The sequence below is a fragment of the Equus caballus genome, chromosome 12 (genome assembly GCF_041296265.1).
Source record: "Equus caballus isolate H_3958 breed thoroughbred chromosome 12, TB-T2T, whole genome shotgun sequence".
NCBI classification, from domain to species: domain Eukaryota; kingdom Metazoa; phylum Chordata; class Mammalia; order Perissodactyla; family Equidae; genus Equus; species Equus caballus.
Genome location: NC_091695.1, coordinates 12566461 through 12583543, shown reverse-complemented (window position 1 = coordinate 12583543; position 17083 = coordinate 12566461). Strand labels below are relative to the sequence as shown.

The 17083-nt window shown below is 39.7% G+C and overlaps 1 protein-coding gene and 1 long non-coding RNA gene across 2 annotated transcripts in view; one reads left to right on the top strand and one right to left on the bottom strand.

The window, feature by feature from the left end:
• Nucleotides 1–17083, top strand: part of LOC138916582 (uncharacterized) — an 81522-nt gene that overhangs the window by 35706 nt on the left and 28733 nt on the right. The window lies entirely within an intron of this gene.
• On the bottom strand, nt 8279–9208 carry OR4B1 (olfactory receptor family 4 subfamily B member 1). The gene has a single exon (NM_001391084.1). The coding sequence runs from the start codon at nt 9206–9208 to the stop codon at nt 8279–8281; it is 930 nt and encodes a 309-aa protein (NP_001378013.1).

Here is a 17083-nt window from a genome sequence, read left to right as displayed (position 1 = left end):
CACACTCAGCTATGAGTTGTGCTGAAAGATTTAGAGACCTTGTACTCTGACCTCATCTGTTCATAAAAGAGATGACAGAGGCTGAGAGGTTAACTGGCTTTGTGGGCCACACAATAGATATTTCCCAGGTTACTAACCCAGAAATCAGTGCTCTTTAAACAGCACTCAGCTGCCTTCTGATGGTACTGGGCGGTGGTTATTACTGTGATTCAAGGATCAGACTTTGTCCCTAACATCAAATCACCACTGTCCCTGGGAGCTTTTAGAAAATGAAGTAGATGATGTCTACGATGAATCACAAAAAAAAGGAAATTCAGGTGATCTGGATCTAGGTTGATATTTGAATTTATAATATCTAAGAAATAGACAAATGCCACAAAAAGCAGAAAACTGAGAGATTTTAAGATCTTGATTTTGATGTAGAAAACCAGCCCACCCACTAAAAGTCCAAGGGTTATGATTCAATGATTAGATCCTTGAACTATTTGAAATAAATTAAGCTACACTATAATGAAGAGAACAACTTCCCCATGGAATTTCTTTTATCTTGGGTGGAAGTTTGCCAATTAAACTATGACTTAGGATAAGTCTCAGTTTAGTGAGATTTCTATAAAGTTTTTCACCCAAGAATGAGGCAGTAAGAGAAGAAAGTTGAAGGAAAGACATAAAGGGAACTTTTTCCAGACTGAAATACTGAGAATGGAAAGGAGGATGAATAGAGAAGAAAATGAGCACTGGACAGGGAGCCAGGTCACTGGGCACTAGCTCTGGTTCAATAATTGATTAGCTATCTAACTTAAGCCACATCGTTTCACCTCTCCACTTCTCACCCTCCCCTGTTCCCACTTCTATATAAAATGGTAGAGTTGGGCTAGATTATCTCCATTATACTCTCCATCTAACACTCATGGATTCATGTATAAGTTTCTTAGTCTCCCTGCACCTCAGCCTCTCCATCAATAAGGATAGTGGCAATAGTAATGTAATCTAGTGAGAACTTCCTCAGACAGAGGTGTCATTCATCCATCCATTCATTCAAATGTTCATTCAACAAATAGGATTGAATCCTATTACGTGCCAAGCACTTTTCTGGGTGTGGGAGACTCAACACTGAAAAAACAAAGTCTGTGATACAGGAGGTTACATCCTTCATATCCCCAACAAGATAATGCAGGTAGAAAAAGACAAAAAAAAATAAAACTTGATATGTAAGTCAACCAGTAATAAGTCCTAGAAGAAAAATAAAACAGGTTAAGGATAATAGTGAATGTTGCTGGGTATTGTTTTATTAGGGTAGTAAGAAGAGGTCGTCTCTTGTCAAGATCTGTGTGCTGTCTTAAGAATAAGGAAGGGGAAGTGGGAAATATAGGAAACAAGATAGGAGAAGATCACGTAATCCAATCAAGAGATGATTGTTACTTAGGCCAGGACTACGGCAGTGAAGGCTTTAGGAAGTTGTCAGATTCTGGATAAATTTTGAAGGTAGAAGTAATAAGATTTGCTGATGTTTTGGTTGAAAAGAGAGAAAAGAAGGAGAGGAATCAAGGATACTACCAAGGTTTTAGACTTGAGCAAACAAAATAAAATAAGTGAGGCAGAAAAAGATAAAAACTATATGATCACACTTATATGTGGACTCTAAAAACAAAACAAAACAAACAAAAATGAGCCCATGGATACAGAGAACAGATTGGTGGTTGCCTGAGGCAGTGAGTGGGGAGTGGGCAAAATGGATGAAGGGAGCTAAAAAGTACAAATTTCCAGTTATAAAATCAATTAGTCTTGAGGATGTAATGTACAGCATGATGACTATAGTTAGTAATACTGTATTGCATATTTGAAAATAAATAGGAGAGTAGATCTTGAAAGTTCTTATCATAAGAAAAAAATTTGTAAGTATGTATGGTGACAGATGTTAACTGGACTTACTGTGGTGATCACATTGCAAAATATACAAGTATCAAATCATTAGGTTATACACCTGAAACTAAACAAATATAATGTTATATCAATTATACTATATATATATAACAGACTTGAGCAGTCAGACCAGAGTTAGCCTTTACTGAGATACAAATGGCTGTGGGAGAACCAGAACAGCAGGGAATAACAAAAATTTTGTTTTGGATTTTTTTAAATATTTTTTCCCTCCAACCCTTTATTTTTATTATTTATTTTATTTATTTTTTGTGAAGAAGATTGGCCCTGAGCTAACATCTGTTGCCAGTCTTCCTCCATTTTATGTGGGATGCCACCGCAGCATAGCTTGATAAGCAACGCTAGGTCTGTGCCCAGGATCCAAACCTCAGAACCCCCAGGCCACTGTAGGGGAGCACATGAACTTAACCACTATACCACTGGGCCAGCCTCTTGTTTGGGACATTTTAAGTGAAGTTGCCTTTCAAAATCTCCCATAGATTTCATTAATGTGGTGACATAGGTTATTCCTAATTTCAGTTCCCCTGACAAGAAGACCAACCAGGAATTACCCATAGACAAGACATCATTGTATAAATCTCAGAGCCCAAAGGTGAGGCTGAAGCACTCCTCTCTAGACAATAGAGATCAAGAATGATTGCTTTGGAAGGTTAAGATGAGCAATTTAACATCAACTGCATTGCCCCTCCCCAGACCAACTGCACTGCACTGCACTGAGAGGGCCCCCCTGGGCCTATAGTTTCTCCAGCAAGAAAAGAGAACCCAAGGCAGATATCCAGCTTCTCCAGCATTGTGGGACACTTCCCAGGAGGCCCACTCAGGTCTCACCTCATGGGGATCACTGTGTGAACCTGCAGAGTTAAAACACTGGGGATCATATAGAGACAGAAAAGGGGATGAGGCTTATAGTAACCAGCATTCGGATCTTGGAAGACAAAATTCCTGCTTGCAGTGGCTCCCAAGCAGAAATCCCAGCCAGTGAATCTGCCCATCTGCATAGCCAAGCCAGTGTCCCTGTCTGGCCAGGGAGCTCAGTTGGCAGTTCTGCCTAATTCAGATCCCCAGCCAATGGGCCAAACCAACTGTGGAGCCTGTTCTATGACCCTCACTGGGCAGGTAAGAAAATTCCAGTCTCGTCCAACTGCACAGCATGGTCTCCAGTGCACCCTCTGGGAAGCAAGGCCACAGATACCCAGCAGCCATGGAGCACATCCTTTGGTCCTCCAGAGAAGAGGAGCATATTCACTGTCCTGCCCAACTACTGAGCATAGCCTCCAGTCCTGTCCCTCTGGAAAGCATGGCTATAGACACCTGGTAGCCATGCAGCACATTCTATAGCCTGTCCAGACAGGGAGCCAAGCCAGCAGCCCTGTACAACTGTTGAGCTTAGCCTCTGGCCCAGCATAACCAGAATGAACAGTAACCCTGAGCAGCCTCAGAGCCCAATCTAAGTACCACCTAACAATGGAGCCCAGCTTACAACTCTACCCAGCAGCAGAGCCAAGCATACAGGTCTAGCTAATTGCTAAACTCACCTTCAGCCTTGACTAGGCAGGGAACTGCCCAATCACAGGTCATAACCTGCAGCCCCACCCAACCAGGCAGCAACCTTACATAACCATGGAGCACAGTCTGCAGCCCTACTCAACTTCAGGAAACAGCCTGAGGCCCCACCTAAACACAAAGCACAACCAGTGGCACCATCCAATTGGGGAGCACAGCCTGAGGACACACTTGACTATGAGCTATTGGATGGTATTTTCTAAAATGTTGAAAGAAAAAAACTGTCAACCAAGAATACCATATCCAGTAAGTCTGTCCTTCAGAAATGAAGGAGAGATAAAGACTTTCCCAAACGAATGAAAATTGAAGGAGTTCATAACTACTAGAGATGTCTTACAAGAAATGCTAAAGGACATTCTACAAGATGAAATGAAATTAACATTTTACTAATTAACATACTAAAAACATATGAACGTGTAAAACTCATTGATAAAGGCAAGTATAAAGTCAGATTCATATTGTAATTGTGATACGTAAATCAATTACAGTCTGGTAAAAGTTAAAAAACAAATGTATAAAAATAACTATAACTGCAATACAATTAGAAGAACTGGTTAGTGAGAGATGAGACAAAAGTATTCAGCCACAGCTGGGTACTGGTACGCAGGAGCAATCTTGCCCATGATCCAGAGAAACAGCCACAAGTTTGCAGCAGAGGTAAGTACTAAACTGTTGTAGACCTGTGCTATCCAATGTGGTAGCCACCAGACACATGTAGCTATTTAAATTTAAGTTAGTTAAAATTAAATAAAATTAAAAATTCAGTTCTCCAGTCATGCTAGGCATATTTCAAGTACTAATTAGCCTCATGGCTAAGAACTACCATGCGTTAGCATAGATATAGGACATTTCTATCATCACAGAAACTTCTATTAACAATGCTGATCTAGACCACAGGAACTTAAGAAAGCAGAATGTTTACCTAAAATGTAAGCCCCACGTAGGCAGGGACCTTCTGTGTCTCATGTACCTCTGTGTGTCCCTAAAACTTAGAACAATGCCTGGCACATACTACATGCTCATTAAGTCTTGTTGAATGAATTATTAAATGAATCTAAAAGCCCTGAAATGAGTGATTGATTAAGAAAATTATGCTACAACTGGACTTTGAATACTACCACGCAATTATAAATCTTTTATGAAAATTTTTAATTGCTCTGGAAATTGGTATGTAATACACTGCCTGAGAATATATGCCAGTCCTTACATCCATTCTTCCCTTCCTCTTTAGGAAAAGAACATAACTCTGATTTTTAAAGACAATTCCACACAGAATAAAGATTATAGTTGCCAGTCTGCTTTGCAATTAAGGGTTCCTAAATGATTACTTTCAATCAAATAAGATGAGAGCAAAATTGCTGTGTGGCACTTTTGGGAAACCTCTTAAAAGGGAAAGTGACCAGTTTATCTTCCTTCCTTCCTCTTTACTTCTTCTTGGAATATAGATGAAATGCTAGAGTGGTGTTGTGCAATATGCATCTAATTGCCACATGCAGTATGTAAATTTAAACTTATCAAAATTCAAGTAATATGTAAAATCCAGTTCCTTGGTTTAACTAACCACATGTCAACTACTCATTTCACTACCCTATTGGACAGCACAGACATAGAACATCTCCAGTACAGCATAAAGCTCTACTGGACAGCACTCATATGGAGCACTGGCAGCCCTTTGAGGTCATGAGGTTGAAGCTACAGACTGAAGATGGCAGAGTGTAGATTTCTGATAACATTGTTGGACCTCCACAACAGTGCTGGATTTTTCATCTCTGTACTTTTGTAATTCTATCTCATAAGTTGGGTTTTTTCTGTTATATGCCATCAAACCTTACCTAAAAGGACACAAATAATAAATGGGGGAAAAAATACAAATTGTTTATGCAAGGTAGCTTGCAGCATGTTACCAGTTTTTCTTTAATGAGATTACATTATGTTTATTGCCTAAAACATTACATTTTTTTAATGCTATGACAGAATCAACAAGAGAAAAGTAGCTACATGGTCTCCAATGCTAAATGGTATAATTAGATTGTTACTACTTCTGTGGCTTGAGTAGGCATTTTTAAAACGTTACAACACTCTCTGTCTCTTAAAGCAATGGGAAAAATGCTTCCCTTTGGTTCCTGTGTGTTTCCAGTGAGACCAGAACAAAATGAGTAATTAGCTCTCAATAGACCTACTGATTCTCCACCCTCTGTAGGTGAGGTAATCCCAGAGAATTTTGACAGTGCAGTTACAGTAGATATTATCTGCCCACGCAGTATCCAATGACTCAGAGCTCATTGATGATGTTCTTTCCATAGCTCTCAGGGAGGAAACCAAACGTGCACATGAGTAAGGGGCTCCTGTCCCAGTCTACACCCTGAAGGCCTACCCTGCTGCAATACAAGTAAGGCATCCAGAGAAAGGGAGGGTAGGTCCACTGAGTTTAGCTCCAGACCTGATTGCCCTAAAGTACACATTGACGGAATATAAGTACATTCAGCATAAAAGATAATGGGGAGGCTGTGTTACAGTTGATATCTATTTAACAAATATTTATTTAGCACCTACAACATGGCAGGTACTGTATGAGGCACTCGAAAGAAATTAAACAACAGAGAATGTTCAGCTGAAAGAAGTCTCAAAACAGAAGGATTGAATGGCCTTCAAACACTTGAAAGCCTTTTGGGGTGCAATCAAGGCCTATTTTGAGTAGCTCAAAAGGACTCAAAGAAGACCTATGTGTGGACAGACATACTGTTCTCGTGTAAAATAAAATTAATCACCAGTAGTAATGATAATGATGATGATGGTGATATTTATTGAGTCCACATCACAACTCTATACTATGTTCTTTACTAAAACTTTTACATGTATATTATCTTATTTAATATTCAGAATAATCTTATGAAGTTCATACTACTTTTAATCTTATTGTACTTCTGCAACAACAGGTGCTCAGAGAAGTTAAGCAGCTTGGATCTTGGGGTGTGGCTGAGAGGCAGTTGGAACAGCCTGATGAATTTCAGAGCCTGAGCTCTTCATATTTAAACAATAAGAGAAGTGCTCCACACTGTGAAATGGATTCAGAAAGAATCAGTAAGAACTGATCTAGAAAGGATTCCCCATGGGCCTGAAGGGTTGTTTGTTCAGCAAGCACTTAGGAAGCACCAGCTGTCTATGTGCATGATATTTAGAGCTGCAAAGAAGGAGGTTAGTGGATGGTCCTGCCCTTGAGAGGTTACAGTCTACTGAGAGAGAAGCACACGTTAAATAATACAATCAAAGTGATAAGGGCAATGAGAAAAGTATGTAAAAATAACCATGCACAGGAGACACAAATTCAAGCCAAGGAGGAGGGAGGACAGAGAAGGCCTCATAAGAGAGATGAGTTTAATCTAGGACATGAAGGATACGTAGGATTTTGCCATAAGGAAAGAGGTGGTAAAGTCATTCCACGTAGAAGTGGTATTTACTAAGGGAATATTGATGGCCATCCATGGCCATAATTAGTGGGGACACCAAGGGAAGTGGGAAGATTTCCTGTTCCCTTTAAAACCACTATTCATCTATCTGCTCAACCTAAGCACTAAGGAGAAAGAGAAAAGTCCCTAAGGCCTATAGCACAACTGTGATGCCCCATCCTTCTACAAGGAAGCTGCTTGCAGTACTTCATCTGATCCTCAAGGAGAGGTGGAAGGACTGAGGGCAAATGCAAAGCCATTCTGTGTAATTCCAAAGCCAGCAAGTTCCAATTTTTCAATATTCTCTAAATTGTTCACAATGATATGGGGTGTTCACAATGATGAGAGGTGAAACAACGCTGTAGACACAGACTGTCTCATTTCACTTCACCAAGAAACACCAATAGGCATGAAAAGATATGGACTTGGCATGTTCACTTAGAATAAAGGACAGAGTCTGGAGTAGAAACATACATGGACAGTATTTCCTTCCACTGCATTCTTCAATTTAAGCCTAAAAGCATTTTCTACACTCTGTGGTTTTTTTTACATCTGATTAAGCTAAAAGAGATATCCTTTTTGTTAAAAAGGTTGACTTGATCTTTCCCTGTTGATAGCTAGGATCTATGGCATTTTGATATTTCGTTGTTGTTGTTCAGGGAAGCTGAACATTGCAAGAGGACTCACAGAGACTTAAGGACTATCTTTTGTGCCAACATGTCACAAGAACTAAAATTGCTCCAGGGATTTTTCAAGTACTTGTGATCAAATAGTCTATGGTACAAGATGCCAAGAACCAACCAGGAGAATAGAAAAATTTATGCACTCAATTTTCAAAGATGCTCTTGTCCACATTGGAAGAGAACAGATTGGTACCCTCATCCAAAATATCCACCAACAATTCTTCTATTTGGTTTCCTTTCTTAATGAAATCTAGGTTGTTATCATGAGGGAGATTGAACAAAGGGAGGAAAAGGAAGGAAGGAAGGAAGAAGAAAGGAAAGAAGAAAGCATGGATGGTGGTCAGAGGAAGAAGTGAATAACCTACAAAATATTTGTCAAGATGTTCTCCTTTGCATTTGCACTTAGTTTGAGTCTTCATGTTACCTAATACCAGTATATTGTTGGATATCATCAAGCCAGTCTGACCTCTGTCCCTTGGAACACTAGATAAACATAGCATAGTCTTTGGTTACTAAGGACAATCACATCAGCAGTTACGTTAAGTCCTTATATTTGTTTCCGCCATGTGTGAATGTCCCACTAAAATCAAACTCCATTTCAAGAACAGGGAATAATCAGACACACATTTTTTATTCACTTTCACATTTTCACTCCATCCCTACGTTTTCCTTTTTGCCCCTCAACCTCCTCATGGCCATTTTCACCTCAGCATTTCTGAGTGTGTAGATGATGGGGTTCAGCATTGGGGTGATGACAGTATAGAACACAGCCACTAGTTTGTCCTCAGTGAAGGTGGAGGAGGGTCGCATGTAGAAGAAGATGGCAGGTCCGAAGAACAAGATGACCACTGTGATGTGAGAGGCACAGGTAGAGAGGGCTTTGCGCTTTCCCTCTGCAGAATGGTTCCTAACGTTGACCAGGATGACAATATAGGATGTCACCAAGATGAGGAAGGAGCACAAAGCAATTAAGCCACTATTGGCCAACACAATAACCCCCTCCACAAAGGTGTCAGTGCAGGTAAGCTTGAACAATGGCTGGAGATCACAGAAGTAGTGGTCAATCACATTGGGACCACAGAAGGGCAATTGGATGGTGATGAGAATCTGAATTATGGAGTGAACAAAGCCTCCCAGCCAGGAACCAGCCACCAGTACTTGACACACTTGGTGGCTCATAATGTTCATATAATGAAGAGGCTTGCAGATGGCCACATAGCGGTCATAGGCCATCACCACAAGCAGGAGGATCTCAGTGACTCCAAAGAAGTGGAAGAAGAATATCTGAGCCAGACAGCCCTCCAGGGAGATGGTTTTAATCTTGGCAAGTAAGTCTGTGATGAATTTAGGGACAACCGTAGAGGAGTAACTGATCTCCACCAGAGACAGCTGGCTTAGGAAGAAGTACATGGGGGAATTGAGACTTTTGCTGATGCTAACCGTCAGAACGATGAGGCCATTGCCCACCACTGTGGCCAAGTACACAATGAGAAATGCCACAAAACACACTCTCTGCACATCTGGATCCCGGAAAAGGCCAGTGAATATTAACTCAGTCACGTTATTTGTACTGGCCATGGATTTCACTTGAAGAAGTCAGATCTCAGAGAAGAGCCCTGTGACAAAACAAATACAATCATAACACCAATTTTTCATGTTTATTTAGCATTTGCCTATTGATGGAACCCTTTCACATGTAACATCTGACTGATTTATTTATTTGTTTGTTTGTTAATATAGCAAATGTTTATCCATTCACTGCACAATAGCCCACCCCATGCAAGACACTATTCAATCTACCTCACAAAAACTCTGTCATCCCCAAATCCTAAGTGAAAAAACTGAGACTCAGAGAGGTTATGAACTAGCCAAGGCCCCCATTAAGAAATGAATGCAGGTGCTGGCCCCGATGCGCAGCGGTTAAGTTCGCACGTTCCACTTCTCAGCAGCCCGGGGTTCACCGGCCCAGATCCCGGGTGCGGACATGGCACCGCTTGGCACGCCATGCTGTGGTAGGCATCCCAAATATAAAAAATGTAGAGGAAGATGGGCACGACGTTAGCTCAGGACCAGGCTCCCTCAGCAAAAAGAGGAGGACTGGCACTAGTTAGCTCAGGGCTAATCTTCCTCAAAAAAAAAAAAGAAAAGAAAAGAAATGAATGCAGAACAAGAACCAGATCATTTCATTCAAAGTAGTATGTTATTTCAAGTATACCACACTGAAAAAATAATCAACACTTTCAGTATTAATAAGCATCCATATTAATTACTAACATTTCTCCTGTTCTCAATGTTTTCTCATCATGCCTTTGTTTTAGAAATTCTCAAATGATCTTCTCCTCCTGGATCCCTCGTTTCCTCCAATTATTTCCCAGAAATGCCAATCTCATTAATATTTCTGCCTTTCTAAAGAGTGTCTTCAATATTTTCCTTACACGAACTATATAAAGTTTCTGAATTCTATCAGGCCTTATGATTTTGCCCAATCCCACAGTTTCATAAATTTTTACAAACATTTTGAGAAAATTTTGACACCCGGGACCAAAGTGGACATGTAGAAGTTGTTAAGAACATAGCTCACTCTCAAACAATAATTCAAACATAACATATGGGGATTCGCCTGTCTGCTTGTTTCTGCCTTCCAGTCTTACCACCATTGGCAAACATTTTTGTTAGCAGCAGGTGAGGATTTATTTTAATTCAATTCTTTGACCAAATGTTTTATTAAGCACCTACTATATGCCTATGCGATTCAGGACACATGAAGGAAGAAGGAAAGATGGCTTTTGCTCTCAGGAAGCTTGAAAAGTCATGCAATTTAACAGCACATTTATAAAATGAGGCAGAGAAAAATCTCAAGACTTTTCTCTGCTTTTAAAACTACTTTGAAATATTCCTTATTCCTCTTATTTTCCCTTCTTCCACTTGTGCTTCAATACTGAAATAGATTAAATACCTCCCCTGGCCAACTTTTCTCCTCATGAGAATTTGAAGACATTCACTAGTTGAAAAAGTGCTTAGAGAATCCTCAGCAAGTCACCTCGCTAAAACCAGAGAAGAAAAAGGGGATTGCATGGAATAAAAGAAGGGCACCCAAGAAGAATGACTGAACAAGAGAGAGGAAACAAGATGGGGCTCCCTTATTGGTGCAGAGGAATGTAAACAAGACATCAAGAACCAACCAAAGAGGCTGTGCTATAGTTTGGCAGTCTGAAGGAAACTAAAGCATGTGGTTACCTGATGGTCACCATTTTCATTGTCATTCCAAGAACCACAACAGCAGACACTGCTGCCCTTTATTAGTATCCGTTGTGTGCTGGATTGTGGTAAGCACTTTACAGTCGTTCCCTCATTTAATTCTCCCTGTTCCACTTTGAGGTAACTAATTGATAGATGAGGAAATTGCAGTTCAGAGAGGTTAAGTAACTTGCCCAAATAAATATCGCTTGTAAGTGATTGAGCCAAGGCTGAAACCCATGCCTATCTCAAATGGAAGGGAAAGCCTCCATGCCTCAGCCAGAGGAGAAAGGGGTGAGGCCCTCCCATACCTGAGAGAAATGATATCAAGACCACTGGTTGGTACAAAACCTACCCAAATCCATTTATTATACCTTCCCTGTGAATAGCAGGAGCATTCCAGGAAACTGCAAGTTATTGGGAATGTGTCAGTGCTACCATCTCTGGAACATGAGAGATGAAGAAGCTATGTGGGATACTGAGCAGAGTGTGAGGAATGGGGATGTCCCTTTCTTCCTCCATCCCATGGTAGGGATTCGTACAGGGGTGAGAGCCGCAGCTGGTGAGACTGGGCTATGGAATCTGTCATTATCTCCCAGCAGGGGTGACTGACAGAACTCCTCTTCACACCTAGTCTTACAGCAGCACCACCATTCTCCCTGGCCCTCAGGCTGGAAACCTTAGAGTCAACTCCAACTCATGCCTCTCCTGCATTTCCCATATTTACACAATCCCCACATGCTGTGGATATTACCAGTTCCTTCCTCTGTCTTCCTGGAGCCTCCATCTTCAGGTGGGATATAAGCTCATGTGAGGATGACCGCAGCCTTTATGTGCTCCAACCGTCTCCAGGTGTCTCCAGTCTTCATCTCCCCACTTTATTCTTTATACTGAAGTCGAAATTCTTACTGAGTCTCCCTCTGCTTGGATCACTCAGAAACCACCACTGTCTCCCAGTTTCCTGGAAATCAGGCCTAAATTCCTCTACCTGAGTTTTAGAACCTTCCAAAGTGCTTCCCCATATTCCTTCAAACCAATGTTACTGGCCACTAAACAACACGTCATTGTTCTATTGAGAGGTCTCCTCACCTTCTCATGAACACAACTGTTACCCACCACAAGAGCATCCCTTTTATTTTTCACATTGCACCGTGAGCCTGGCTCTCTTTGCCTCCCTCTCCAAGTCCTACCCACTCTATAATGTCCATTGTCTAGGAAACGTTGCCTGGTTCCTTCAACATTAGTTCATTTATCTCAGCTTTCAACACTGGAAATTTAAGTGATCTTTCTGTTAAATACAGTAAGACACAGAGTATTCAGCCCATAGCGAGCCTTCAATACATGCAAGTTATTATTATTATTATTATTTCTATACTGTTAAATGCAAATTTGAACAAGTTATGCATTGACTTGAAATTTATCAATGGTTTCCCCTTGCCTACAAGATTAAATCCAACAGTATTAGCACAGCGCATAAGAACTGGAGCTTGTTCATTTATCTAGCTTCAATTGTCATCACATTCCCTGGAGCCTACATTCCAGCTCTTCTGAAATATATATCATTCTTCCAAACTTGCTCTTTACATATATTGTTCCCTCTGCATGATATTACATGTAAAAGCCTAGGTAGATAAGTGATGGTCTGGACCCTAACTAGGTAGAATTTTATCCCCTGACATAAAGCCTCAGAGACAGAAATCTGAAAAGAACAAAATAATAAAGTGATAGAGAGCCTGGAAAACCTATTGCTGTGAGCTCATATTCACATCACAAGGGCATCCTTTCCATGACTCACTCTGGACCTTCAAGTGGTACTTCACGGAATCCCAGAATGTGAATACCAAAAAGAACTTTAGGACACATTCCCTCCAATCCTCTCCTTTTTACACAGGCAGAAACTAAGGCTCAGGGAGGGAAAGTGATTCACCCTAGATCACACAGCGATTTGTAGCCTTTCATTTTCAGTCAACCTGAGAAAACCTCTGGGTATGGCATTCCCTACCTTGTTTGGGGAATGCTCAGTCTTAGAGCAAGGAGTTGAACGTGAAGTTTCTTCTCTTTAGGCTCAGGAAAAATTGCCTCTTCGTTGTGAGAGCTCGTCACTTAAAGGGATATCCTGGGCTGAGGAGACTGTAGGGTTGTGCCCTGGAACACAGGATGCTTTCTTCACAACAAAACTCTTCCACCAGGCTCCTTCCTCTGCATCGAAGGCCCCCAGTGGGCTAAGCCACTTCATCAGGGGAAACCAAATAAACTTTAGAGCTGAAAGGAAATTTGTAGACCATTAATCCAATCTCCTTAGTTTATAGATGGAGCAACTAAGGGCCAGAGTTTAGCTGACTTCTCACACAGATAGTTTTTGGTCAAGTTTCTGAGGTACTGTCTCCGTGATACCAAGATTCCTTTCTAGTGATTTTGATTTTGTGATCGTTATTGCCAGTTAACAGTGTTAATCTTGCTTCCACACAACAAAATTTCCTGGGTCCTGTGATCTATTAGAAAATTAACAGCCTGTGGTGGTGTGGAGAAGTCACAAAGGAAAGGATTCAGGAAATCAGTCCCAAGGCCCATCCCTAGATCAGTCGTTTAGAAACAGAAAAGCAGCTACAGAAAACAACTAATGAGGGAGTGTCAGGTCCTGTTTTTCAGTTTAGAAAACCCACTCATTTGCTAGAAGACTGAGGATTGTTTTTCAATATCAAGATGCTTGAACTATTTAAAATAAATTGAACCACAAGCTGTGATCAAGGGACCTAATTCCCCATGGAATTTCTTGTCTCCAGTGTGAAAACTTTGCCAAGAAACTGTGAGTTAGGAAAAGGTTCAAAATGTGTTTCAATTTATTTAGTTAGAGAACTTTGAGAAATTAAAAACATCCAGTAATTACGCTCTGAGAGAGGTAAGTTAAAGACATGACATTAGAAGCGTTTTTTGCCCCAATTTTCTGGGTCACCACGGGAGTATGAGACTGAAGGGAGAAGAAAAGAGAGATCCAGGGGAAGGGGCTGCCAGCTGGGTGACTTTAGGCAAGTCCCTTCGTCTCTACAATCTGCAATTCTACAGACATAAAATGTCAGAATGAGACTAGATTATCTTTCATGTCCCTTCTCACTCTAGCATTCTATGCTTCAACATCACTTCGACTATGACGCCTTGAACACCCCATAAGTGATGATGATGATAGTGATGACAATCCCGGGAACAGTAATTGTCATTTACTGATTACCTGCTATGTGCCAGGCACTACGCCAGAAATTTTGCAGCCATTGTCTCTAATAGTCACAGCAATATTGCAAGGCAAATTTTCTTATTGTGCATTTTTTTGTTTCTTCCATAGCATCTGTTTTCCTCTATTCCTGTCAAAACTACTCAGATTTTGCTTTGCAGGAACCACACCACCCCAGTCCCAGCCAAGTGATTTGGATGATATTGAGCACGTAGATGTAGGTCTCGACTGGCTTAAGCAGCTCTAATAAACCACCCACTGGCCAAAATATTGGTTGAGGGATGGAAAGTCACACAGTCAGAGAGACAGGGAGGCATTTGCTGGATTCACAGGCAAGAAGCATACTCTGTCTTAAGCAGAACCCATCAGAAGAGACAGAAACATTTGCTTAAATAGTTTTGAGTGAGTCTGTCTGGTCTAGAACCGCTGCAGCCACTTTGTGACAAAGGGACTCATGAGCTTCCAGAGGGCCGCCACGTGAGAGTAGAAAAGTAGTCAGCGTGGCCAAGGGACGAGCGTCAAGAAGAAAAGAAACCGGGCAGTGGTAACATTCGAGCCACTGCAGCAAGTCTCACCTGGAGCCCGCCTTACCTCAGGAATTTCAGTTACATGAGTGCATTCCCTTTCAAAGTACACACAATAGGATTTTTTGTCAGTTGAATCGTAAAAACTTCCAACTGGTACAATATTATTATTTTGATCTTACAGTTGGGATTCTGAGTCTGGAAGAAGCTACCTATTTATGCAAGGTTACCCAGCAGCTGGGTTTATAGCTATCCTCTCTCTACTTCCCAAAAAATGTTGTGACAAAAAATGAGACCAGGGAGATGAAAATGCTGAAGTCCAAAAGTGGAAGATGTATTTAAACACAGTAATATACTCATAAACAGTGTTAGTGCTTATCTCTAGGCGTTGTATTATAAGTGTGGTTAGAATTTTTTCTTTATTATTGGTAGCTTCCAAATGTTTCTAAAATATCTATAATATTTATCTTTTAAAATTTTTTAAAAATTTTATCTTTTAAAAAATTATCTTTTTAAAAAACAATAGATTATTTCTAAAGGTTCAGGAAACACTCTCTACAAAATCAAAGAAAAACTGTCCTGGAAAAGAAAGGAAACAGAAATTTGTACTTCTAGAGATATCATAAACTTAAGCTCCAGATTTAAAGACTATTCTGAGCAAATTCAGGAAGTAAACATAATTTAAAATTTCATAGGATTCTTCATTATGAGGTCATACTACTCACCGTTCCCTTCCACCCATACTTGTTTCTGGTAATTGCACACTGGTAAAAATATCAACCACAATAGTTTCATGAATTCTCTGAGCTGCATCATTCTCTAACTTTAATTACACATTGAAAAGTAGATGTCAATTCTTGGGGAAATATTGCAGATGCCATAAAGGATAGCTTTTGTACCCGTGAGGAAAGGGAACTTTTGGAACAAATTAATGGCACTTGCACACTAGTGAAGATATACCGCCATGACTAAAAATGATCTTCAAAAAATGTTTGGTTTTGAAAGAAAACATAGCATAATGGAAAGACCACATCAGGAAAAAAATGTTTTCAGATTTTGTTTCCACCACTTAGTAGTTTTGCAACTTCAGAAAATTAATAGCTTTTAGTCTCAGTTTTCATATCTGTTAAATGGGGCTAATAATACATACCTTCAGGATTGTTAGAATGTGAAATGAAATAACCTGTCTTAAAATGTTTATCTAACACAATGCTTGATATATAGTGGTTGTTCCACAAATGTTAATTAGGATTTTTAAATTATTTACACCCATTCAAAGTATACGTCTTTGTGTCAAATTTTATAGGAGAAGGGGCACTAAATTAAAATCTAATCAGTAGCACTGAAAATGATTACCACTATTTCTTTTATAAAACAAAGAAGTGTCTGATAAAAAATATTTCTTCCTCCTCTTTGGTGGCAGGTGCTGCTCAAAACCTCTATTGTCTTTACTCCTTTCTATTCGTGCCCACAGGAAAAATCACCTTCCCAGAATCCTTAGCAGCTAAACATGGCCATATGATCCAGGACTGGCCAATGAAATGTGAGCAAAGGTAACCTGTGGGGCTTTTGGAAGTTTTTTTAAAGAGGTCATGCGTAATTGGTATCCCCAGTCAGCACCTTGCTCTTCAGCCTTTACTCTTCTTCCTTCCTTCCTCTTCCTGCTACAGTGTGGATATGAGACTAAAGGAGAAGGAGCTATGTCTCTCTCACACTCAAGACCATGTCTAAGGAATTAATAGGAATTTTTTTTAACTATATACAAATAAAACTACTGTGAAAAAATCTGAAAAGGTAAATCAGAGTACTTCTACTGATACAAATACTGAAAATTCTCCACCACAAACACATTCACAAAGCTAAAGAAATCTGCACCATAGTACTCAAAGCTGAATTAAATATAGTCAAATAAACTTTTATGGATATGAAAATAAAACATTCAGTTAGAAATGCAATAAAATAGAAATGGATTTTAAAAATCAAAAAGTAGTGAAATGAGAGTTAATTAAGCTCAAGAAAAAGTAAAATAAAAATACAAAACCATGTCAGTAATTTTGGATTAGTTGTACATTTTTTATGATTCCCTTTTACCTTACTATTTGTTTATTATATATACTTCTTTTTAAAATATTTTAGTATTTGCCCTCTGATAAATAATATGCATTTTTAATTAATCACAGTCTACCTTTAAACATTTTTATACAACTTCACATTTATTCTAAGAACCAAACAACAGTATACTTTCAAATCTCCTGCACTTTTTGTGTTGTTTTCATATCATTTACTTTTACATATGCTATAAACCCACAATATATTGCCACCACTTTTGCTTTAGACAATTGCCTTTAAGAGAAACTAAGATAAGAAAAAGAGTCTTTATATTTACCCTTTTTTAACCATTCTGGAACTTTTCATTTCTTTGTGTACATCCAAGTTTCTATCAGATATCATATTCTTCTTGCCTGA

What these genes read in the sequence shown, in the direction of transcription:
- OR4B1 (NM_001391084.1), bottom strand. Translation starts at nt 9,208, where the DNA reads ATGGCCAGTACAAATAACGTGACTGAGTTAATATTCACTGGCCTTTTC.